The sequence below is a fragment of the Pleurodeles waltl genome, chromosome 6 (assembly GCF_031143425.1).
Source record: "Pleurodeles waltl isolate 20211129_DDA chromosome 6, aPleWal1.hap1.20221129, whole genome shotgun sequence".
Classification (NCBI taxonomy): Eukaryota; Metazoa; Chordata; class Amphibia; order Caudata; family Salamandridae; genus Pleurodeles; species Pleurodeles waltl.
Window position 1 is genome coordinate 1,449,564,781 of NC_090445.1, and position 25,132 is coordinate 1,449,589,912.

The following is a 25,132-nucleotide window of genomic DNA, read 5'->3' on the forward strand; positions in this document are numbered from 1 at the left end:
TGCGTCGAAAAAAACGACGCAAATTCGGCGCAAACGGAGTATAAATACGGCCCATAATGTTTTCCTCTTTTTAGAGAACTAATTTTGGAAACAACAAAGGAGCTATTTGTTACAGTACAAGCGGATCAGCAATTGACTACATATTTGCAACTTAAGTCTTATGTGACTGTTGCAGACAACTACCACTGTCCCTTGATTGCCAGCTTTCAAATCAAATATATAAAAAAGGAAACAACCTACTGACATTGGGTACAACAGACAGCACCCAGACTTGTATACCAATGCAGAGAGTCAGACTGTGCAAGATAGTAAAAGATTGTTTAGAAAAAATGGCAAATGGAGTTTATAAACCAAAGAAACTGTTCCGAGAACGGAAAAGGGAAAAGACATTGTAAAATTTTGCAAGACCCAGTTGACTCTATGCATAAATCACTTGGGGACAACTAGGCATCAGCTAAAACAAGTATTGACAAAGTCAATAGGTCTAGTCTTTGAAAGAACTATTGGTGTTCCGATTTCTTTGATAACCAATTTTTTATTGATTTTCATACACACGTGTACACAGTGGTTACAGTGGAGAAGCACAATCATTACATTTCTACTCCCAGTCCATGATAATCACACCACCTGCCCCAAGTCGAAGCCATGTTGAACACCATGTGGTTACTCACGTAAAGGAGAGATGCGTGGAGTGGAGTGTTATAAAAGAGAGTGTCACTGAGTAGAGTGGGGTGTTATGGAGTGGTATAGAGAGCCATGGAGTAGAGTGGAGTGGGGTAGAGTAGAGTAGAGTTGAGTATCGTGGAGTGAAGGGGGGTGCCAAGGAGTGGCATAGAGTGGTTTGGCATAGAGAGTTGTGAATGTCATGAGGGAGTAGAGTGTAATAGAGTGGAGTAGTGTGTTGTAGAGTTCAGTGGTGCAGAGTGGAGTTGAGTGTCAGAGTTGAGTAGTATTGTAGAGTGGAGTGGCATAGAGTGTTATGGAATGGTTTAGAGCAGAGTGGAGTGGCATAGAGGGTGTTAGAGTGGAGTAGAGTGTTGTTATATAGAGTGCCATAGAAGATAGTAGATTGTTGTAGAGTGGAGTGGCAAAGAGTGAAGTAGTGTAGCAGAGTGGAATGGCATAGAGTGGAGTAGAATGTCATAGATTGGAGTGGCATAGAGTGTCAACACACTATAGGAGTGTTGAGTGGAGTGGCGTAGAGTGGAGTACCGGAGAGGCATAGAGTGGGGTAGTGGAGCAGGCTGATGTGTTGTAGAACAGAGTGGAGTAAAGTGGAATGGAATGGTGTAGAGGAAGTTGTGAAGAGAGTCAAAGAGTGGAGCAGTGTTGTTCAGTGGCTTGGAGTAGAGCAGTTTAATGAAGTAGAGCATCATGGAGTGGAGTGTTGTAGAGTGAAGTAGAGTGGTTTAGAGTCAAGTGGCATAATGAACAGTGGTGCAGGGTAGATTGGCATAGAGTGAAGTGGCTTGCAGTGCATTGGTTTTGAGTAAAGTTGTGTAGAGTGCATTGGCTTGGAGTTCAGTGGCATAGAGTAGAGTGGTGCAGAGTAGAGTGGTGCTGAGTAGAGTGGTGCTGCATAGAGTGGATTGAAGTGGTGTAGGGAACACTGCAGTGGCGTAGAGTGCAATGGAGTAAAGTGGATTGGCACTGGGTTGAGTAGAGTGGCATGAAGTGCAGTGGCATGGACTAGATTGTTTCAGAGTAGAGTGAAGTGGTGCAGAGTAAAGTGGAGTGGTTCAGGATAAAGTATAGAGGTGACGATAAGAGTGGCATACAGTCCAGTGGCATAAAGTGCGGTGGCATGGAGTGCAATGGTGCAGAGTAGATTCGATTGGCCTAGAGTGTAGTGGCACAGAGTGCATTGGTGTAGAGGTGAGTTGTGTAGAGTGCAGTAGCACAGAGTGCAGTGGTGCAGGGTAGCTTAGAGATGAGCGATGGAGAGTGCAGTCTTGCAGAGTAGAGTGTCTTACAGTGCAGTGGTGTAGAAAGCATTGACATTGAGTGCATTGGCATAGAGTGTTGCAGAGTAGAATGCTGAAGAGAGCAGTGGTGTACACTACAGTAGCGCATTGTAGAGCAGAGTGGCTTAGAGTGTAGTGATGTAGAATACAACAGTGCAGAGTGGCATAGTGTGCGGAGGTGTAGAGTTCAGTGAAGGAGAGCCCAGTTTTGCAGAGTAGAGTGCCTTAGCGTGAAGTGGGGTAGAGTGCATTGGTGTAGAGAGCATTGCATAGAGTGCATTAGCGTACACTGCAGTGGCATTGAGTATTGCAGAGTAGAGAGATGTAGAGACATACAGTACATACAGTAAAGTGGAGTAGAATAGAGTAGGGTGGAGTGCAATGACATGGAGCACAATGGTGTAACGTGGAGTAGCACGCAGTGACTTCGAGTAGAGTGTTGAAAAGTAGAGTATAGTGGTGTGGAGTGCAGTGGTGCTGAGTAGTTGGCGTAGAGTGCAGTGGTGTAGAGTGCATTGGTTTTGTGTAAAGTTGTGTAGAGCACATTGTGTAGAGTGTAGTGGTTGAGAGCAGAGTGGTGTAGAGCACAGTGGTGTAGAGTAGAACAGTGTAGAGTGGCATAGCATAGAGCAGAGTGGCATACAGTGCACTGGTGTGGAGTAGATTGTTTCAGAGTAGAATGAAGTGGCATAGAGTGTAGTGGTGCAGGGTAGAGTACGGTGGCATAGAGTAATGGTGTAGAGTGCACTGACATAGAGTTGAGTGGTACAGAGGTGTAGCATGAAGTGGCAAAGAGTGCGGTGCCATAAAGTGTAATGGTGCAGAGTAAATTACAGAGGCTTAGTGTGTATTGGCATAGACTGCAGTGGGGTAGAGTGGAGTGATGCAGAGTAGAGTGGCACAGAGAGTAGTAGCATAGAATGAATTGGCATAGAGGAGAGCAGTGCGAAGTAGACTGCAGTAGTGTAGAGCGCAGTGTTGCAGAGTAGATTGTCGTAGAATGCAGTGTTGTATAGTAGAGTGATGTAGAGTGCACTGGCAGAGTGCAGTGAAATATTGCAGAGTAGAGTATAGTGGTGTAGAGTGCAGTGGTGCAGGGTAGATTGGCATAGAGTGCATTGTTTTTGAGTAACATGATGTAGAGTGCATTTGCATAGAGTGCAGTGGTTGGAGTAGAGTGCAGTGGCTTAAAGTGGTACAGGGTAAAGAGGAGAGGTGTAGAGTACAGTGGTGCTGTGTAGATTGTAATGGCATAGAGTAGAGTGAAGTAGTGCAGAGTAGATTGTTTCAGAGTAAAGTGAAGTGGGGTAGAGTGGAATGGTGTATAGTAGAGTAGAGGAGTGTAGGCTAGACTGTAGTGGCATAGAGTGCAGAGGTGTAGACTGCAGTGATGCAGAGTAGATCAGGGTGGTGTAGAGTAGATGGCATAGAGTGCATTGGCGTGGAGTGGAGTGGTACAGACTAGACTGCATTGGCGTAGAATGCAGTAGCATAGAGTGCCGGGTTGCAAAGTGGAGTGGTGTAGAGTGGAGTGGCATAGAGTGGAGCGGTTTGGAGTGCAGTGGTGCATAGTAGAGTATAGTGGGGAAGGCAGCATTGGTATAGAGTGATGCAGGACAGAGTAGAGGGGTGTAGGGAGAACTGGCCTAGATTGGAATGGTACAGAGCAGAGTGCAGTGATACAGTGTGAAGTGGCAAAGAGTGGAGTGGCATATTGTGGAGTGGTGCAGAGTAGAGTGCAGTGGAAAAAGAGAGGTGCAGAGTAAAGTGGAATGGGGTAAAGTGGCGTGCGCATGGCGTCGCACTGCACTGCCATTACAGACAACATATCTTCAATTGAAAAGACTATTACATATGCCCATAGATATAGTTTTACTGATAAACGTATACAGTACACAAAGGATAATGTGTGGAAATATCACCACTTCGTGTATTGATATGTTTTGATGGTATTAAAATATTTGTTTCCACCTCACTTTAGGCTGACTCCCACTAGCCTTTATGATTTGAAGTCAGAGAAAGAAAGGTAAACACCAAGCTCCCTCAGAAGACAGAGTCTGGCATTTGACCCCTGTCTCTGAATGCACAGCAAATGCGGCAAGATAAGATCAAGATTTAAAGGCCTTATTTACAGAAAGGGAGAATTAGGAAGGATACTGGAAATAAGGTTTTGGCAAGAGAAGGAACAAACGGTAAGCAACGGCTGGGATGCATTCCCAGAGAAGCTTTCGAATGTCCCCAAGATGTTGTTAGCAAATCAAACAGAGGCGCTGTCTGGTAGGTTTCAACCTAAAAAAGAATGTAAGACCTAAAAGGTATGAGTCCTAACCCCTGGTATAATAGCATGCTACAGAAGCGCAAAGCAGCCTTATGTAAGGCAAGCAAATTGTATAAAAGTGAGATCACAATTAAAAAAGTGAAACACAGATTAATGGTGTCAAGTAGGCTTTATCGGAAATCCATCTGGGAGGCAAAATCAAAGTATTATGAAGAGCAGAGGTGCAGACTGCATGCACTACTAAGACGCAACAACCAGGTAACATTTTGGCAGTACGTTAACAGTATACAGCAAATAATGTATAAAAAGGGAAATTGTATACCGCAAACAAATTGGGCCATGGAGATTAGGTGACTGAAAAGATCATAACAGACAGGGGCCTTAAACAATGCTGTGTTCTGCCTCTGCTACTGTTCAACTTGTACACCGCCGACCTGGGGAGGAAACAGCTAAGGCAATATCATTTCTGCCAAGGACCGGATGACATAAAATACCAATACTTCAATATGTGTATGATTTAGTAATCCAGAAGCAAACAAAAACAGGACTACAGTGGTGGCTTCCCGACTACAGCCTGACCTGTGGTAGACCCTGCTCCGTTCCATACACAGAGCTGACTTTGTTGATGAATGCATCCCTGCTGGACTCGGGGGGCCAACCAGCAAAGGTGAGGATCAGAGGACTCTAGTCTCCGATGGAAACCCAGATTCACATAAAATTGTTGTAATTGAAGACCATTCTCCTGGCATTGAAGGTCTTCCCGCTGTTGATCAAAGAAAGGCTGGTGCAAGTTCTCACAGATAACACTATATGGGAAGTGTAAAAATGATATATTTTCTAATTCTGTATGACTTAATGTCTTATAGACGTTTTTTCCAAAACATTATAGTTCCCTGCCGTCTCCCTTGCGTAGCAACATATTCCTCTCAATGATTGGCTCCTGAGGTTGCTTCTCTGTGTCTCAGGATCATGGGAGTACCAGACATTTATGGATTTTCTGTGGGTACAGAGTACCAGCAGGCAATAAACCAGGTGCAGTGTATTTTGCATATGTGGATAGCAGCTTCGAGTGAAATGCTTGTTTTTTTGCCACAGATACTATTGAATGACTTAATGGAAACATATCACCAGAATATATTTTAATCATCTACATATCCAAAGGTTTCGTTCACTGGGTGCATGACCTCTCTCACCCGGATTGGCGAGCTGAGAGATCGCACTGAAATGGGGGTACCATATATCTCACAGGTGATTAAATGGGTGCACTGCATTTTTTAAATACCTGTGTACATATTTTCTGGTGACAGATCTGTTCCCTGAGTTGCATGGAAACATTCTACATCTGTATAGTTTAACATCTACACATCCTAAGGATTCTATACCATGGTGCAAGACCTGCCTCACCCTGATTGGTTGGCTGTGAGATCCGTCTGAACTTGAGGTTTCTCAGATTTACCGCATTTTTCTAAAACTATGGTAATTCATTCCAGTGACCCTCATGCAGAAACATATTAAACATATTCTAGCCAAGGTTCACCCCAATCTTTGCTCTTCTGCAGCTCCTGAGTGTGGCTGTACCATCTATGTAATTGTCCAGGGGTTCAGGGTGCCTAGTGGTAATAAACTGTGTGTAGTATGTTTGGACATTTGGAAGGCAGTAGCAAGGAAAATCATAGTTTAAGAGACTTGTGTTTAGGTCAGATATAACCCCTGGGCTTTATGGAACATACCACAACCATGTGGTATTATCATCTACATACCCTAAGATTTCTTTCACTGGATGCCAGTCCGCTCTCACCTTGACTGTCTGATTAAGAGATTGTGCTTGAACATGACATATGTCAGAATTTTAGCATTTCTTTCCAATGGTAATTCCCTTCTGTCTCACTTACTCAGTAACATATCCTTACCAAGAAATGGCATCCAGCTGTATTTCTTTGGATCTCCTGAGCGTGCAGGTATGAAACATGCATTACTTTTCTATGGGTTCAGGGTGCCCATAGGTGGTAGAGTGGATGCGTATTTAAAAGACTCATATATTTCTCAACATTGGTATCTCAACAATGACTGAAAAAATCATAAAGGTAACCCACGTCAATGAGTTAGCCCCTGTTTACATTTCACGTTTTACTTAATTTTTATCTTTAAGAGTATCTTATTTATCAGGACGTTGCTTTTCTCTAGTTTCTTTCATGCAGCATATTAATCTTCTTCTGTGTGTGGAGTGAAGTGATTCACCTTCAGGTAATCATGAGTTTAGTTTGTGGGTGGGAGTTTACAGTGGACCATATTTGGGAGCTACAGAGTTGAGGCTGAATGGGCACAGGGCTGGCTGGAACCCATGCGAATACACCAATCAGAGACACTTCAGAAAACTAGAGACACAATGGAATCCATAGTAAAATGGTTTGTATGAATCCCAACATGATTAGTTTTATCCCAATGCCCAGCAAATATCAAATGATGGATAGCAAAATCACAATTCCTTCACTGCTCTCTGAAAAGTATGGTAGAACCAAATGTTCAAATATAACACATTGCAGCCAATGGTTTCTTTGGTCTCTGACAGGCAAAGGATACGGTGACAAGAAAGGGCTGGTCATCCTCACGAGCGCTTTGACTGCAGGAGCGGCAGAGGAGTTTGTGTACATCATGAAAAGACTTGGGCGAGCCTTTGTCATAGGAGATGCGACCAGCGGTGGCTGCTACCCTCCACAGACCTACCATGTAGATGACACCAATGTTTACTTAACTATTCCAACCTCTAGGTCGATCATGGATGAGGAGGGGTCATCCTGGGAAGGCAAAGGGGTCACTCCCAATATGAGCGTACCTGCCGAATCAGCCCTCATTAAAGCAAAGGAGTTTCTGTATGCATTGATACAAGAATCAAGAGAGAAGTCTGCTGGGGCATAAACCCTCCCAGAGAAAAAGGCGTATAAAAATTAAAAACTCTTCGGTTTATGGATCTTGCAGCACTTGTGGACTATAGGTTGAAATGGGTCACTTAAGACATATTGAAAAGTTTTGTTTAGAAAAAAATATAAGATCTGTGTAAATCATGAAAAATCATTACTAGTTAAGGTTTATTTAGATTAGTACGGTTTTAGTATTTCATGTGGGGTTTATGGGTCAGGATATAATGTATTGCTACATGAACTAGCTTTTATGAGCAGGATGTTATGCATCTTAGTATGGTACATTGAGATTACAAGACAGTCATATTAAAAGAGCGGGAAATCTTGACTGTTAGATTATAAAACAGTTTTAGTAAATTAACAGGAATTATTTACTGCAACACCTATTCCTGGTTATAGGGCATTATAATGTTATTTGTTTTGGCATCCGTTTGACTTGTAGAAATATTAGACCACGCCATCATCTGTTTTAATATGAGAATAGAAGGATGGGCAAAACGTTTCATGAAAGATGCAAACGTTTTGCTAAAATTATGCAAAAGACATGGATTATGCAAAATGTTCTTGGCAGGAATTTCGTGTAAAAAATATATTAAACCTTGCATACAAAATGTGTGTCCACCATGGCAGACCTGAATTTACAGAGAGACTTGTTTGCTTGAGCGAGTTTCCCACAAATGAAATTTCCATGAAATAGCATAATTCCAAAATAGAACAAGCTCTAGCAAAGCCAATAGGTCTGGTGTTGGCTCTCCGGCTTTTTAACATTGTCAATGTGTCTTTTTTTTGTCATGGTTTTGTAAAATGTTCTTGCTGGGTAAGCTACTATGCTCTTATTGATATAAAATAATACATTGGTTAAAAAAGAATGTATTTTTTGTTCTCAAAAAGTCCACATTGTCATTGTAGTACTGATACTTTGTGTTTCAATGTGATCCTTGTGAAAAAAGCAGAACACCGTCAGTTACTGTGAAGTTAACAATTGAGTAAGTTGGCTGACCCATTGCCTAATGCTGTTTGCTGTATTAACAACAGTTCAGTCGATGAAAAGGGCTGGCTGTATGCCCCCACTATTAAGTATATTATAGGTAAACTCAAGTTATTTTGGCTTACGCTAAACCTAAAAATAATTTCCAAAGCATAAGGCAAAGATTTGGCATGCATTATAAAACAATTACCTCGTCCTTTCATATTATAAATAATGTGATGTACTTTTTTATGAATTTGTGATGATATGGTGTAGTGTTTGAGTGTTATGTCTTGTTTCGTGAGGTGGATATTGTATATTATTCTGTTGTATGGTTTAATTTGTGTATATATTATGTGCTGTAAACATTTTAATTAGACCATAAGATGTCTTGGAAGGTAACCCTACCTTTTGAGTTTGGATATAACTTAATTTAGAATGGACATGGCGAGTGCACAATAGGCTGTTATTTGTATGGTAAAGTAATGTGTTGGAGAAAATAAGATTATTTTGGATGCTATAAATTGGGTCCTTTTGTATAGCTGAGATGTGAAGGTTTTGCTTTAGGCCCCTTCTTCACTCATGATGGTGTATTTTAAACTGATACACGTTTTTGTGGGGTTGGGCTATGATGAGGCGCTGCATGTAAGTGATTGTAAGGATAGGCTCTTGTATATCTTTGATCCACAATGAAATGCTATACTCTGTTCTACAGATTTCCTTGTTCCTGAAGACAGGATATGACTTATAATTAAAAAATAGCATAATTGAAAAATGACCAGGTCCACCTTCGCTTTCTTTAAAAATAGTTTTTTAATAAACTTATGTTTTAAATATGTGTTTGGGTGTCATAATGTATTTTCTTGACTATAGAAAAATGATGGAAGAGTTTTTCTGACCCTTCATTTATCTTAGGTCGCATTCAGGAATGACAAACCTTTAGGAGAAAAAAATCTGACAACTTTGAGAGACCTTGGGGAAATAATGTATGAATGAAAGTTTTTTAGTTCAAACCTCGCTACCAGGCAGTGGGGTACTTCACAAAAAAGGGGAGAGACTGCAGGAGAAGGGTCACTAGAGAATGGGATTCTAGAGAGTTTGGGAAGGCCAGCGGTAATTAATGGTGAGACATTAAGGTGCAGTAGGGCGCTGCACTAGAAGAACTGTCTTCCCTTTCTAGCAAAATAAGAGGATGGAAGGTGGTTGCCAAATCTAGATTGTGATATTGTTCCAGTTTCTCTACATACAGTAGAAGACAGCATGCCATCTGTGATTCTTAGATTCCTTGGTTTCAAATCCTACAATGTTGTTGCTCCAGGAACTGTGGGCACTGAAAGAGATTCTGGTCTTGATATTCAGGGATCTTTATGGTACGCGCTTTACAAGTATTGCAGAATGTCTTCAAGATGATAGAGGCTTACAGCAGATGGCACTTGCGTTTCCTGAGAGTGGATGTGATCCAGCAGAAAACTTCAAGAGGCCAGTGTGGAAACTTGCTGCAGCGTGAATAACTCAATTAAATGTATTTAAAACCAATTTTCTCTTTACAGAGTCCAATATAAAAATTACTGAAAACATAAGCCATATATTTATTTATGTAAGAAGTTTTGTAAAGTGCTATAAGATGTTACCTGCAGCCACTTCAGAGCGCTAAGTGGCAGTAGGTAAAACATACATTCCATTCAGTGAAGGTATCTCCAGTTGAGGTATGAAAGATTAGACTGAGCATCACCCCTATTAGATAAGTATCAGACTACTACAAGAGGACCTTAGAGTGCAAACGAGCCAGGTCCTCCTAGATATTGCATATTCAGTGTCAAAGAATGAAATGTCATTGCTATTGTAAATCTGATATCAAATAGCATTGGAAACTCTGATATCTCATAGTATACCACATAATGAAGATTATTTCAGGTTGTATAGTGAAAATATCGCTACACAGAGAAAACAGTATTTTATATACTGAATTGTTCACTCTCATCAAAGGCTCTGAACACTTAAACTGCCTTTGTAGGTTCGTTGTGAAATTATAAACGAAGAGGATAGCCATGTCTCTTTAATCCAGCACATTACACCTCAGTAAAGTCATGCTTTTAAGAAGATCACTCTCAATTGCTTAAAATCAGTGTGTGAAAGATGCACCTTCCTTCCTAAGACAATCATGCTCCTCATTAATAAATGTCTTTTTATTTTGTGTCTTTCTTGTGTAGTGTTTTTTTCTTCACTTTCTTCTTATTATAACTCTCAGTACTGTAGTCATCTCAGTAGTAATGGAATTATGTTTTTTTTTTCTTTAGCAAGGCACTCCATTGTCACCTTTTAATCAGTTCTCGCAAGTAGAATCCCTATGCAGATTGTGCTGGACCCATGAGAAATAATGACTTACTGTCAGGATTGTAGCAGATTTCGTCGAAGATGTGCTTATACACTTACAATTGAAAGGTTTTGCTGCAAGTAAAACCACAATCACGTTATTTTCAAGGTTAGACAGTTGATCTTTTTACATACCATAGCAAACTGGTTCTATTTATGTGAGATGTTATTGATTCAATCCATGCAGATTTCATACTTGCTTTGCAATTGTGGGTAACTCCGTCTAATGTTCAAGATCCCCTCAGGTTTCAAAGTTTGGCCCATATTTATGGATTTTGCATCAAAATCCATAGCGCCTGCTAGCGCCATTCCAGAGCACCAGCAGGGAGCCATATTAATGGAATGGCGCACGGTGGTGCAAAGGACAGGCTAGCGTTTACAGAAAAGATGCTAGCCGGGGGGATGGTGGAAGGGGAAAAGGCATAGTGGACCAGGAATGACAATAGGCTGGTTAGAGGCAATAAATATGCTGCTAACCCGCTCAGCGTCATTTCCTGATGCACTACCACCCAAAATGACTCCTGTCTAAGTAAAAACAGAAGTCATTCCCATCACCCAAATGGCCAGCACAGGGGACCTGGGTCCCCTGGACATGGCCATCATACCCAGTGCCAGACAGGGGGCCCCATGTAAGGGGCCCCCAATGGCACTGAAAAAAATATATATACTTACCTCCACTTACCCAGGATTGGGTAACCCCATCCTATGGCCTCCCTCTGATGTGGGTGGGGGTGTTCCTGGGGTTTGGGGTGGGCACCTGTTGGACCATTTCATGGTGCTTAGCCATGGAAATGGGTCCACAAGTCCCCTAACACCTGGTCAGACCCAGGCATTAAATAATGGTGCTAAGCTGGCTAAAATGGTGGAAAGCAAATATGAATATGCCCCTTTGTGTCCTAGATATTTATATTTCCTTTACTGTGGGCTGAGGCCTACTTAACAGGCTGTACAGCAATTTGGTCTTTGAAAACATTTTCACCTTATCCCTTTGGTATGGCCAACAGCTGTTGGACTATCCTGATATTTTCAACGCATGGGGCTGTTGAGAGATCTGTCTAAATATTATTAATTCACTCCTTTTATGTAAAGCCTGTAGGATTAGTAGAGGCAGCCAGACTTATTGTGACGTAGTCAGATATGAACACTGAGGTACACAATTACGCATCACCATAGCTTCCCCTACTCTGTTAGCCTTTATTCCGAGTTGAAAATTGGACAGCTTTTGAACATGTTGCCTCTAATATGTCACTCTACTCTAAATTTGGATCTCGGGTTCGGCAATGCGACCAACACCAAAAATATATCCAAAATGTAATGTTTTCTTGTAATTTTGAAACAGATTTGATCTATTTTAGATTTGTGACTCTCGAAACTCTAGGTTGTGTGTTCCTAACTTAACTACAGTAACATAATGACATACGCACTTCAGATGGAGATTAGGCCACCATCTTCACAACTTTACAAAGAGAGCAAAGTTCCTATTTTCAGAACCTGTTTTTATTTTTTATCAAGAACCTTCCTGAAAGACACTAGGAAATCAGTCAGCTGCTAGATGGATTTAGCATTTTTCTTTGGTGTGTGATAGATTGTGTGTATATACTATATAGTGATGGGTGAGAGATTAATGGTTAAGTTTGTCCATTCAAAGATATCATGTGCTTCTGCAAAGGAGCCCTTGCAACTGATGGAATTCTTAACGATGACAGGTATGCTCCCTTCTATCTTGTATTCTCTGTCTGCTCTATTGATTGTGTAATTTTAGGGCACACATACTTCTAGAATGGTGGTGGATGTTTCATACAAATCTGTCACAAAGACTGCATCAAAATTATGGTCAGTGAAGAGGTTGAATATGTCATTGTGAAGTGCATTTTCCAACATGCCACTTAGAAGCATGCAACAGAGAGACATATTGTTTGTTTTTTATTTAAACTCTCTTGACTTTTTTTGCTTGGAGGTGGGTGAAGAATTCCGCTCTGCCGGTGGTGGACTTTTGCCTCATCCATGATCTATTTGTAGCATGGAGTTCCAGAAAAATGCTGTCAACTGCTGCAATGGTGGGCTTTTTTCTTGTGCGTAACTTGGCAATGTTAAGTTGACGAACAAGAATTTGCACCCCCAAGCACGATTTTTGAGGGCTACAATGCCTCCGGGTGACATTTCTCAATGCGGGCAGTTGCGGCAGGTCGTAACTGCTTGCATTGAAAAAGCTGCCTCTCGATTAGGAAATTCACTCGAGTGGCAGAAAGAAACAGTGACCATCTGGCCCACCATGTGATGTAGTTTGAGCTGATTTTACAGTATAAAAAGTGTCATAATGACGCTAATAATCAGTGTGGGCAGCACAAGTTGTCTGAATTCTGTCCGCTCGCGGAACTCTGTGGTATCTCACAGGGTTTTATGTAACCAGAGAATTCGGTGGAGTGGAACTCTATGAGTTGCGCCATGGTGTATTGTTTGCACAGCTCATTACAGTTACATTTGCACAGGCAAGATAATGGTTACAATATTCGTATAGTGAGTACAGTGCAGTGTCTGGGTGATGGGACATTGTAGTGGACTCTTGTGTGGACTTGTGAAGGATCAGCTGACCATGTGGATTAGGGCTGTGACCCATGGTGTGTGGGACTCAAACAGTAGGTCAGGAAGTATATGTATTTCTGTAAGAAAAAACTATTGGGAAGGAAAATAACTAAACAACAGCAAAAGTGTGTCTAGACAGGCAGTGTAGGTGGAGGGACTTTGGGTAACCCTATGTTAGGACATCAAAGAGAGATTCATTTTTGCTTAACAATTCTCGGAACTGTGTGAGCATGGTATCCCAGGCTGCTGCTGTACATTTTTTATGAAGGTGCTGCAACCCCTCATTGTGGAGATTGATGCTTTTGGCCTTTCCCCAGCATAGGTATGCCTTCTACCCTTGGGTAAGTGTAGGAGGCTGAGGGCTCTCCAGCATACTGTGTGGGTGTGTTTGGCCAGCAAGAGGGACAAGTGAGCTCGGACTGATTGATTCTTCCTTTGTTTGTATATCACCAGGGCAGTTGCCGTCCATGTGTTCAAGTGCAGAAGCTCAGTGACGGTAGTGAGGGTATTGTGGATGACATGCCAGCAGTGTGTGAGGGTGGGACTTGACCAGAGCATGTGCTAGAGATCTGCCATGTTGGAATGACACCTAGTTCAAGAGAGGTGGGCTGTGGGGAAAATGCAGTTGTTTGGATGGTGTTAGATAGGCACTTTGTCGCACTGTGCACTGTATGTTTTTGAATCTTGCATTATGTGAGATACTTGTGGGGATTCAAGTGCTATTGTCCACTTTGAATCGTGAGGTGGGTGCCCAATTTCTTTCTCCCACTTCTGTCAAAGAGGCGTTAGGGAAATCCCAATATGTTGCTGAATGGCCTTATGCAGCCATGTAATTTAATGTTGCCCGGCGCTCATGGTGTAAAGGGTGTGTATGACAGCTTGGGAGGAGAGGTTCCCCATCAAATGTGGTCAAATGTTAATAAATGTTGGTCTTGGAACAAGTCACCCACTGTGTCGATTGACTCATCTTGCCTAGTGGTTCAGTCCCCAGCAGTGAAGAAGCCATGGAATCGCAGCAGGCCATGAAGAAGAATTTGGGTGCATAGAGCAGGACGTGGTGTGTTAATCAGAAAATCCGGGTGTGACATTTGCGAGTTACCTAGATGTGTGGTGACCATGAGTGCTGTCATTTAAGAGAGAGCTGCAGGTGCTGGTAGAGGATATCGAGCGCTCAAGCCCATCGCCAGAGCTGGTTTTGTATAGGTTAATACCAGCCATCCAAGGAGACCCACCCTGAAACTGGGCTGCAATGATTCAAAGGCTGGGGCTCCCAATCCTCCTTGTCCACTGGTAGATGGAGTTTGTTAAGACTCCCCAGCAAGGAATCAGCTTGTGGAAAAAGGTTTGGGAGGTTATACCGGTACATTTACATAGAAGTATAGTAAACGGGGAAGGATTGCCATTTTGGAGAGGGCGATTTTTCCCCTGAGGGCCAGGGGAAAGCATTTCCAGAATTTAGTCTAGGATTAGTCTAGGATTGGCTAGGAATAAGTCGCTCTGGGAATGGTATAGGTGGATAGCAAACTGTTTCCTCTGCCTAGGTCAGCTAAATACCGCCTAGCCAGAGTGTCTGAGGAGGCTCTTCACAGCAAAGGGGAAAGACGTACAAATCTGACCACTTAATTCGTAGGCCTGCTGTTTCATCAAAATTGTGGAGTGTTGCAAATATTGTCTCAGACCCGACATTGGTGTTGCAAAGTTACAGCCCGCATGGGTTGTCCCTGTCCAATGGGATCCCCATTGCTCCCCCTCCTTCTGAAGACAGATGGCCAGGGATTCGATGGTGATGGCGAAGAGGATAGGATAGAGAGGGCAGCCCTGATGGGTTCACCGACCTATAAAGAAAGGGGCTCAGATTAGGCAGCAGATTTGTATCAAATAGGACAAGCTGGTTCATAGCAACTTTGTATACGCTAGGAGATGTCTACAAATGCCAAGTCTGGCCAGCACTTCAAAAAGGTAAACCCAAGAAAATGTATTGAACTTCTTCTCCAGGTCAAGTATCAAGCTCATGACTTGAGAGAATCACAACAAGTCTTGGTCCATGACTTTGAATAACCACCTAAAATGATGGGATGTGCTACAGCCGGGAACAAATCCATTTTGATTTGAATGTATGATGTTTTGCAGTATCTGAAGGTAGCAATCAGGCAGCATTTTACCCAATATGATAGCAATGGGCTGATAGGAAGGCAAGCAAATGGGGTTTGAGGAGAGAGAGGAGAAGGGATTCTGTAGGGACAATGGAAGAGTCCTGGTATCGAGAGCTTCATTATATATGTTGACTAATTTAGGGGCTAAATGGACAGAGAATTGGTCATAGTACTCCGTTGGTAGTCCAGCCATGCCCGGTATTTTATTTGTAGCTAAGTTGTGGATGGCTTTTTTCATACCCCACCAGAATATCGCGATTAGCAGACAAAATTGTGAAATCAGCACTTTTGTAAAAATCCAGCAAAGTCCCAACAAAAATTTACATTGTAAATAAATAGAGGGTGATCCTGTTTTTATTGGCTCAGCTCTATGCTGAGACAATGAAAGGAGGGTGAGAAACAAGTTAACAGGCAGCAGAGGAATTAAGTTCCTCTGTCGCCTGCCTTTAAAATGCACAAGCCTTCCTCCTGTGCTATTAGGCCCCCGCCATCCACCTCCCCTTTGTTTCCTGGGATTTGCTGTCCTTCACTGCATTTGTTGTTGCACCTTTCTACAGCGCAAACTCAGCATGCATCGGAGCGTGTTACATGAGTCCAGTTACATCAAACACGTTTTTATTTTTTTGAGGTACTGCAATATTAAGTGATTTGCCTGGAATCACATGTTGAGCCAATGCTGGGCCTCAAACCTGGCTTTGCAAGTCTAAATCTGCATTTCTGGCCATTGTGCCACATCCTCTCAGTTTACCACAGAAAATACGAGTGACCCCTCATTTGTTTCCTCTCTCTCCCCTAGTAAACATCCCTGTACCAAACAACACCTGGACACTCATGGCATCCTCACATCACCCCCACTGCCCCTACCACTCCTGAGTCTCCAGGTACAAGGTACTCCATTTCTCCCCTGCTGCCCTGTGTACCTCAGGAATAGATGCTGTTCATGCCAGTAAGAGCAATTTTCTAATTTAGAAGTGCATTCTCTGGCATCAGGCACCGTTCTGTTCTGAGGTGCAGTGCTTCTGGACATTTCTGACAGGTCACAGAAAGTGACCTGTAGAGTCTCCAGTAGTGATCAAGTGTTATTTTTGTGACAAGCACATGTTCTGCCTGTTGTAAAAATATTGCAAATATTGGTGTTTAGGATAGAAATTTTTTTTTTTTTCAGCAACAAGTTCCATCACAGGCCGCTAAATTCTGAAGGGTCTGCTTTTTCAACTCTGCTGCTGTGATGGATTTATCAAGCTCCTCCTGCTCCATAACTGAGATGCTGGGCAGGTGGAGGTCTGCCAGGAATGATGCTGCTGCATCAAAGAGTGGGGCCACGGGTGTCCCGTAGAGGCTAGATTAGTATTCATAGAATGTTTATAAAATGGTATGTTGTGAAAGTAATCTTTAGTTGCTGTCGTGCCTGTACATGTGTTGGTGTTGTGAAGGGCTTGCCATTTGAGATTTGCCGGGGTCGACTCTGTCTCTACAAGTTTCCTGTTGAGATACTGGTGCACCCTTACTATCTCTGAATGCAACTATCCTAGGTGACCACCCTAAAGAGTCCCACTCAATGGTGTTCACAGTGACTGTTGCATGGTTTTCAGCAAAGTAACAGTCTACTATGGCCCTCATTATGTCATTGGCGGTAAAGATTGCCTACCGCCGCCATGACGGCCACCAAAATGCCATCAACGTGGCTACCATCCGTCTGCCATACTATGATTACTGCCGAACTTCTGCCAAAAGAAGGGTGGAAATCCAGCAGTGATCATACTGGCAGATGGTGGTAAGCTGACGCTGCTACCACCAGCATTGCCACGCCAGTTGAATGCCGCCAGCCGTTTCATGACTTGTGATGCGGCCTAATGGAGTTCTGCTGGCGGGCAGTGCTGGCGGTAGTAGCCCCCCTTCCCGTTCCTGCTGGAAGACCTCCTAGAAGAAGGTAAATCAGGCTTCCGACAGGGGTGAGAGGTGTTGTGTGTGTGTGTGTGTGTCTGGTTGTGTGAGTGAATGCGTCTGTGTGTGTGGTGTTGGTTGCGTGGGTGTATGCATGTGAGTGAATGCGTGTAAGAATGGTGAAGTGAGTGCGTGTCTGCATGTCAGTGTGAATGACTGGAAGTATGTGTGTATGAATGCATGTATGCCAGTGTCAGTGATTGGGTCTATGTGTGGTGCGTGTCTGTGGGTGTGTGCCTGTATAGAGGGAGGGAGAGGATCGTGGGGGTGGGGGAGTGAAAGGATCGAAGGGGTTAGAGGGGAGTGAGAGGTTCGGAAGGGGGGATTTTTGATGAAAGGTGGGTGGGGGGGTCAGTTGGGTGTTGATGGGAGAGGGGGTGGGGTAGCTGCCTACCTGTTACCAGTAAGTCCTACCGCCAACGCCACGAAAACCATGGGGGTAGGCAGGCTCAAAATGCCGCCGGTGACACTATGCCGGCCGCCAGGCTGGATATTGACATCTTCGGCCCGGAGGCTGATACTGCCATGGCAGTATGAGTGGAGAAGTGGCGGGTTGGCTGCAGCCAACCCGCCATTCTCATAATGTGGTTGTATGTACCGCCAGCCTGTTGGCGGTACTTCCGCCACATTAACACTCACCGCCAGGGTCATAATGACCACCTATATGTGTGAGTTAGGATTCGCAGAAGGCTGGATCATTTATGATGTCCCTTGATAGATGCCATGTGGAGACTGCCAAAGGTTATGTTTTCCAGTCCATGTTAATGATGTGCGCTGCATAGTCGGATATGATAAGCCCTAGGTAGACAGAATGTTTGATTTGTACTAGAATGGAAGCAAAGCAGAGGACTCTATCAAAGCGAATACATAAATCCTGGGGGCCGAATAGTGTGAGTATTCATTGAGATTAGGATTGAATACTCTCCAGGTATGCCAGTGCTTGGGGGAGAGGCTGGTGTCACCTATCTAAATGGACAACTAGTACGTTGTTGTAATTCCCACCTAGTATCCACAGCATGTTGGCTAATTGGGCTAGGGACCGACAATAGGGTTACCCAGAAGCTGGCTTGGTCCAATTTGAGCACATAAAAGCACTGCTGAAGTACATGAGTCTTGTCTAAGTGGCCTTCCATAAAGACATACCTGTTTTCGCTATCTATCAAACTGGTAAGCAGATGATAGGGTGTGCTCATGTTTACCGAGATCAGTATGCCTGGTGCATAAGCAGAGTATGTGGTATGACATATGGTAACCCTGCAGTGATTACATAGCTGATGAGGTTCTCTGCTGCACAAGATGAGTTTCCTGAAGGAAGTACATGTGTGTGTTTTAGTACTTATGGTAAGAGTAGATTGAGTATCGGTGGCCACTGTCTGCATGACTCCAATGTTGAGGAAGAAGAAACGAGTCTGTAGACGGTGTGGCATGTGTCAGTGATGTGTTGGTATGGGTCCCAGCTCTGCTTCCCTTCTTGATCACCCTGCCCTCCACCTCCATCCACCATATGCAAGTGGGTTGGCATCTTGAAACCCTTGTGCTGTGAGGTAAGTAAATGCGGTAAAAGAGAACATTACAAACTGAAACTGTGTTTGGGGCCTGCAGCAACCAGCTGCACATCCAAACCACTGCCAGTCAAACACTCCATAGGTTGGGGTTGAGATTATGCCAAACGATGACTTAAGTGTGAAGAATGGGAAGCTAGTGGTGCCAGGGATTGGCAGCAGGGAATCCTTTTTCATAGCTGCCCTGGTTAGGGGGTGCCCACTGGTGAGCTATGTATTCAGGGAGTACAGTCAAGTGTTGTAGAGTGTCATGCACAGGAGAAGAGTACTGGCGGGAGCCGTGAGGTCCCTCAGCAGGATCCCCCTCCACCCTTGCAGCGTGGAAGCAGCCACAGCAGTGTCCAGTCAAAGGAAGAGAGGAGTACATCAGAAGAGGTCATCAACTGTTTGTGGGCTGACCTAATGATATTGTTGAGACAGAGACTGCAGTCCTGGAAGTAGGATTTTATCGAGGTCAGAGCTGAATTTTGTGTGACTGTTTCAAAGACCCGGGCCAGAAGCATGCAATTTGACTCCTTGCCAAATACAGAAGACAGGTTTAAAATTACTAGCACAGAGATTATGCCTTCATCAGCCAGTAGTAGTAGATTATCCTAGACCAAAGCCAGTGTGATTTCAGTCCTGTGTATGGAAGAAAAAAGCCTAAGGGTGCTTAGTACAAACGTTTGTGCTGCTCAAGAAAATACAAAATCTGATTGTTGGCTCCTTTTCGGAACTTAAAATTGTAGGGTATTCGAGAAATGGAGCATAATTTGCTGAAGATAGTTTGGTCTGTAATTGGTTTTTACCATCGCATAATTGCAAGAGCCGACTTCCATGTGTGAGGAACTGTTTCCAGGTCTAAGGGTGTGTTACAGAGATCAAGGGGCATATTTATACTTGTTTTGCACCAAATTTGCATCATTTTCCTTTTACTCTAACCTGCCTAATGTCATTTTTTTGTGCAAATCCCCCTTCTTCCATACCGCCAGCCCAACCCGACTAACATCATTTATTTTTACGCTAGCCTACCCTTTGCACCGGCTTGCACCATTCCATAAACATGGTGCCTGGCTGGTGCACAGAAATGGTGCAAGCCGGTGCTAAACATTTTGGTGCAAAACTGCATTAGGGCAGTTTTGCACCAAAAAGTATAAATCAGGGCCCAAGCCTTCCTGAGATTCAGTGAAAGGCAATAGGGGTAGAACAGTCTACAGGAGAGGCTGACTTTATGGAGGATAGAAGATTTGGTAAATCTACTAGAAAGATTGGGTAAAATCTTGTTAATTTAGGTGCAGATGAAGGAGAAGAGGAATATGTGAGAGTGCTGGGACTGGTTATCTGGAGCATAGCAAAAAAGGCTTGGTACATGGTGTTCCAGTTTCTTGTACTACAACTTGAATTATTTTAGAATGTTGTTATACAAAGGGGCAGAAGGCAAGCAGTGATGTGGGTGGGAAGAATTCTCTTGCACAGCTGGGTCAAAGGTGGCCTTGATTCAGTGAGTACATTCACAGGCATAGAAATCCATTGAGGATGAAGAGTAATGCATGTGGATGGGAGAGCTGAAAGAGCTTGCTCCTATTTTTATGGGTAGAGCTTGTGACAGAGGTTTGCTTTTTAAGGGATTTAAGGACGAAATAGTGTCACATACCCTTTGGCAAGAAAAAGTGAAGAGAGATTGTGAAAGGGACAAGTGGCCTCTCCATGCTTAGGGAATGGAGGGTTACACATTTTAGGGATTGTGAGACAAAGATCAGATCCAGTGTGTTGAGATTCATGCCTTTAAAGGACGTTGTACCTATGCTGCCATTTTCTGGTTGAGGGGTTCTGCGATGAGTGAGATAGCAGGATTACCACTTCTCAATATTTGTGGTGTGCTGTGGTTTTATGATGGTAGGAATAGTTTGCCCTACGTAACTGTGCACGGCACAAGGTGTTTTGCAGCCATTTTAGTTATAGCTTCATACACGTTATTTTAGCGAACTAGGCCTGCCGCTGTGCACTTTACCTAGGCATATAATGTTCAGCTTCATTTATTATTTTAACTATAGCCACATTTGCCATCTTGTTTTATTTTCTCAATCTAGCTGCTCCTTGCCTAGGCCAGCACTGCATTCTTAAAAAAGACATTTCTTTCACCCTGTGCTTTTCTCAAGGCTGCAGTAAGATAGGTTGCAGCAAACGTGGTAACGCTTTGTCTCTAGTGTTCATAGAAACATACACACTCTTACGTAGGGATATGTTCTTGGAACATCAGCTGTTTTATTATAAAAACACTTCTTTGACCCATGTATGTTAGAGGGAGATTCTAGCCAGACGACCACAACTGTATGCTGATTGCTGAGTGCTTTGCTGCAGCTGCTTATGTAAACTACAGACCTCTTGCTCAGGTATGAGGGATAAATGTCTTCCCAGGGGAACCTGAAGGGCAGAATTATGGCTTAACATGCTGTGCTCCAACATAGTCTAGGTAGGGCTATTTTTGACGATTCTGGTGACAATATGGTAGCATTATTTTTATGTTTTACTCTCCTTAGAACAATTTTAATCCTGTAATGCTTTATCGTCCTAGTTATTGCAGTAAATGCCTTATTATCTAAGATGCAGTTGCTTCAATAAAACCTTATTGAAATATATTCTGCCTCTGATTGTCCTTGTATATGTGAGACTAATGTAATTGAGAGAAATGGATGAGACTAATCTAATTGAGAGAAACGGATGAGATCTGATTCACCACTATTTCCCTGAGGAATCAATTGTGTCATGCGCTTGGCTGCTGAATCATCCCTGCTTTTGGGTGGAGATGAGGCACTGCTAGTTAGCCAAAGCAAAACCCGGATTAGGCTGACAGGTGTCACCTGCAGTGGGTTCAGACTCAGTCCCCCACGGTGCAAGTGATTCTGCCTCCCGAATTCAGTAGTCTCATTAGGATAATGAGAGCCTGCGCGCCATGGCACCCAACGTTTTGTCATGCTCCAATTTTCAGATCCTCCTGAGCATCTCTATCTCACTACATACAAAGACACCTCAGTACCATATACGGAGATGTCCGTGGTATTGAGGATATTCCTCCTCAGCTAAGTAGGAAGTACCTAAATAATGCTGTAGGTTGTTCAAGCTTGAACTCTGAAAGGATAATCCCCATTTTGTGTGCTTATCTCTGAACAAAATTTACCATTCATTATGGCGAACCCTCAACAGGTAGCAATTGCAGTTAATATGCGACCACCCCTTACTGCACATTTATTGGCACTTGGCCTAGCGGCCCAGAGGGGTCCAGTCACATTTGTTGTTGAGGCTCATCCAGCATATAGATCATACACTTTTTATTCTTGAGTCACATTTCCAGCAGCTGATGGGAACACAAATACATTTCATCACTATGCCCCTGCAAACGCACCTGCACAATACAGAGCATATGCATATCTAGAAATACCTCTATCTTATCAAGAACATAATAATTGGCTTGATGGTGGCCTGCCCCATACAATTCTACACGTTAGGTTAGGTCCTCTAAGTAATGATGGTCCTACCTTGCCTTTATTGGCCACACCTCACCCTGCTGCAGCAAACTTAACAGTAGCTGAAGTCCGTCGCTCACATGCTGAGCTGGCAGCAATATACAGACGATTAGTACAGTTTGTAATGCAAACATTGAACACAAACTCAGCACGTGCTGCTCTGGTGCAACCACAGGCAATAATCCTGTGACTGTACGTTCGATCATGGGTAAAGTACTCGCCAAACGAGAAGAGATTCTGTTCTGGTTAGCTAAAAAAAAAATGCCCTGGAAACAGTATTTCCCTATACGGGACCTCAGGATAAGTATAGAATATTAACTATATGCCTGCCATTCCCACAGTAGATAACTGCAATACATGGAGCACGGTATTTGCCATGCTCTATACTACTGCACAAGGTACTTCGACACTTGCCAATTTACCGGAAGTGTTGAAAAAATTCAAGATAAATACAGGGTTGACCCGGTCCTGGACTTGGGGATTCAACTTATGGGCAATTTTGCCACTGAATCTTCAATAATATTAAGTAAGCTTAAAGGGGAAACAGTTGCACTAGCAGTGCTCATGTGGCTCCGGGATGTTCCTCCACAGGATCAAGAACGTGAGCTGCCAAAGATTATCATGGAGACCTACTCTAGTATTGGTCGAGATAGATTCGGGGCCAGACCCACAAAACCAAAGGTACAAGGTAAATCTAATAAAGATTCTACCAAGCAAGCTCCTGAGGGTACTGAGAAATGCTGGGAAAAAAACAACAAATATCTAAAAAAGAAAGGGGAGAATCTCTGCATATGGAGACCCCACAGATTAGATATAATCTCAGAAATAGAGATAATATAAAAACACCAGACCAATATCAATACACTGATACAAGCCAATCTTGTTCCTTTCAGGACTCACCGGAAAAATGCAGTGAGAGAGGTGGGCGGTCAGAGCGAAGAACTGAGTACGTGAAACCGAGACAGGAATCACAACGCTCTACAGAAGTTTCTGTTAAAAAAGAAGAGAAACTTCCCCAACAAAAAACCCAATTTAAAAAGAAAAAAAGTGGCAGAAGTTGCAGTTCATCATGCCACTGAAGAAGAGGGCTCCATTGAAGAAGAAGAAGTGGACATTAGTGCTATTTGACAGTGCGGCAGAGGTCACAATAGTTCGCTGGAATCCTCAAGAGCATCTGGAGGTGAAAGCAACTGATGACTTCTTACAAGTTGAAACTGTGGACATGAGTGTCTCCACTCGTTATAGGGTGTACAAAGTAACGTTACAGTTAGAAGGAGACATTGAACGCACAATCAAAGCTATCTTTTGGGACTGCGTCGTAAATATATATGATATTCTACTGGCTGAAAGGGATTGTCCACCTGATTTTGTCCTTACATGTCCATATGGGGAAGATGTTATCAAACCTTCTTTTTCGCCCCTTGTTCCAGATGAGCTTGCAGAATCCTACACCATAGATTGGTGGCACAGTCACCCGCGTTATATCGCAACCATGTAGGGTGGGATAAAGATTCCCCCCTATCATGTATTTCCTATTAGAAATCAACCCAACCACAACCCCAGTATCCAATAAAACATGATGCACAAGCACCCATGAGGGAAATCCTCACTCAACTGGAGGACCAGGGTGTAATTGAACCCTGTGTCTCACCAATTAATAATCCCTTATTCCCAGTAGCTAAACCAGACTATTCGTACAGAATAGTCTTAGACTACTGACATTTAAATAGTCATACATGCACATACGCTGTACAAAACTCACATAGCACAGCACTCATGAACAACAGAGTACGCAAAAAATACAAAACAACACTGGACATTTCCAATGGTTTCTTCTGCCAAAATATGGCACTTGAGAGTAGAGACCTTACAAGTTTCAGTGCACCAGAAACAATTATCTCATTTACCCCAGGGGTACAAGAACAGTCAAGAACTGTTTGAGGCTTGTGTGACTTCAATATTGCACGACAGTGGCCCTAAAGCATTGTCCTATGTAGATGATTTCTATCTCACAGATTATGAATTACTGCATCATCTAAGACCGGTAGCCCACATTGTTGTACAATTTGCCGAATTTGTCTATAAATTCAACTTTAAGAAAACAAAATAGCCTTCCTTAGCATCCTGTTTTGGGGATATGAGCTATCAAGTGAAGGAAAGACCCTAGCACCACAATTCTTGGAAAAATGTGCGCAGTTACAAACTCCAAATAGCATTAAAAAACTACAATCACTATTGGGTTTTCTAAATTTTGGCAGAATTTACATTCCAGATTACGCCTCACGCATAAAGCACTTACATGACTTAATACATCCTGATTTTTCCAGTACATTTTGGACAGTCAAACACACACGCATTTTCAGAGCTTTGCAAACAGACATGCTTGCAGCACAACACTTACACACAAGGGCCAATAAAAAACATCTGGTCATCAGAGTAATTGCTGGTGCCATTGGTTTCACCTATGTAACTTTCAATGAGGGTGAGACAGTCCAATTGCATACAAATCACATTTGTATTCAGCAGCAGAACAACGCTTTGCTCCCACTGAGAACATTCTCAGATGGCTGTCATTAAAGAAAGACCACTAGCTCAGGGGAAATGCATTATTGTCGTAACTCCAATTCCAGCCCTTAAGGCTGTTACCAAAGCCAGCATTCAAAACTCTAACGCATTACATCCACGTTTGGATTCAATGGGCAACATCTTTGGCAGTCACTGATGTTGACTACATTTCCGACCCAAAATTACAAACTCAACAATTTTTGCAATATGAACTAGAATACCCAGTTCCGGCAAATACATTGCCTATTGATCAATATCTAAGAGTCATGTACACTGATGGCTCAGCACAGCCAGCAATAGGCACAAAGCATCAATACTCTGC

At 43.0% G+C, this 25,132-nt stretch overlaps 1 protein-coding gene across 1 annotated transcript in view; it reads left to right on the forward strand.

Annotated features, from left to right (window-relative positions):
• RBP3 (retinol binding protein 3) overlaps positions 1–8,965 on the forward strand; it is a 53,854-nt gene extending 44,889 nt beyond the window's left edge. Inside the window, exon 4 of the mRNA XM_069240898.1 lies at positions 6,812–8,965. Coding sequence (XP_069096999.1) covers positions 6,812–7,158 — 347 coding nt within the window. The 3' untranslated portion in view covers positions 7,159–8,965. The remainder of the gene's footprint in view (positions 1–6,811) is intronic.
• Positions 8,966–25,132: the final 16,167 nt, after the last annotated feature.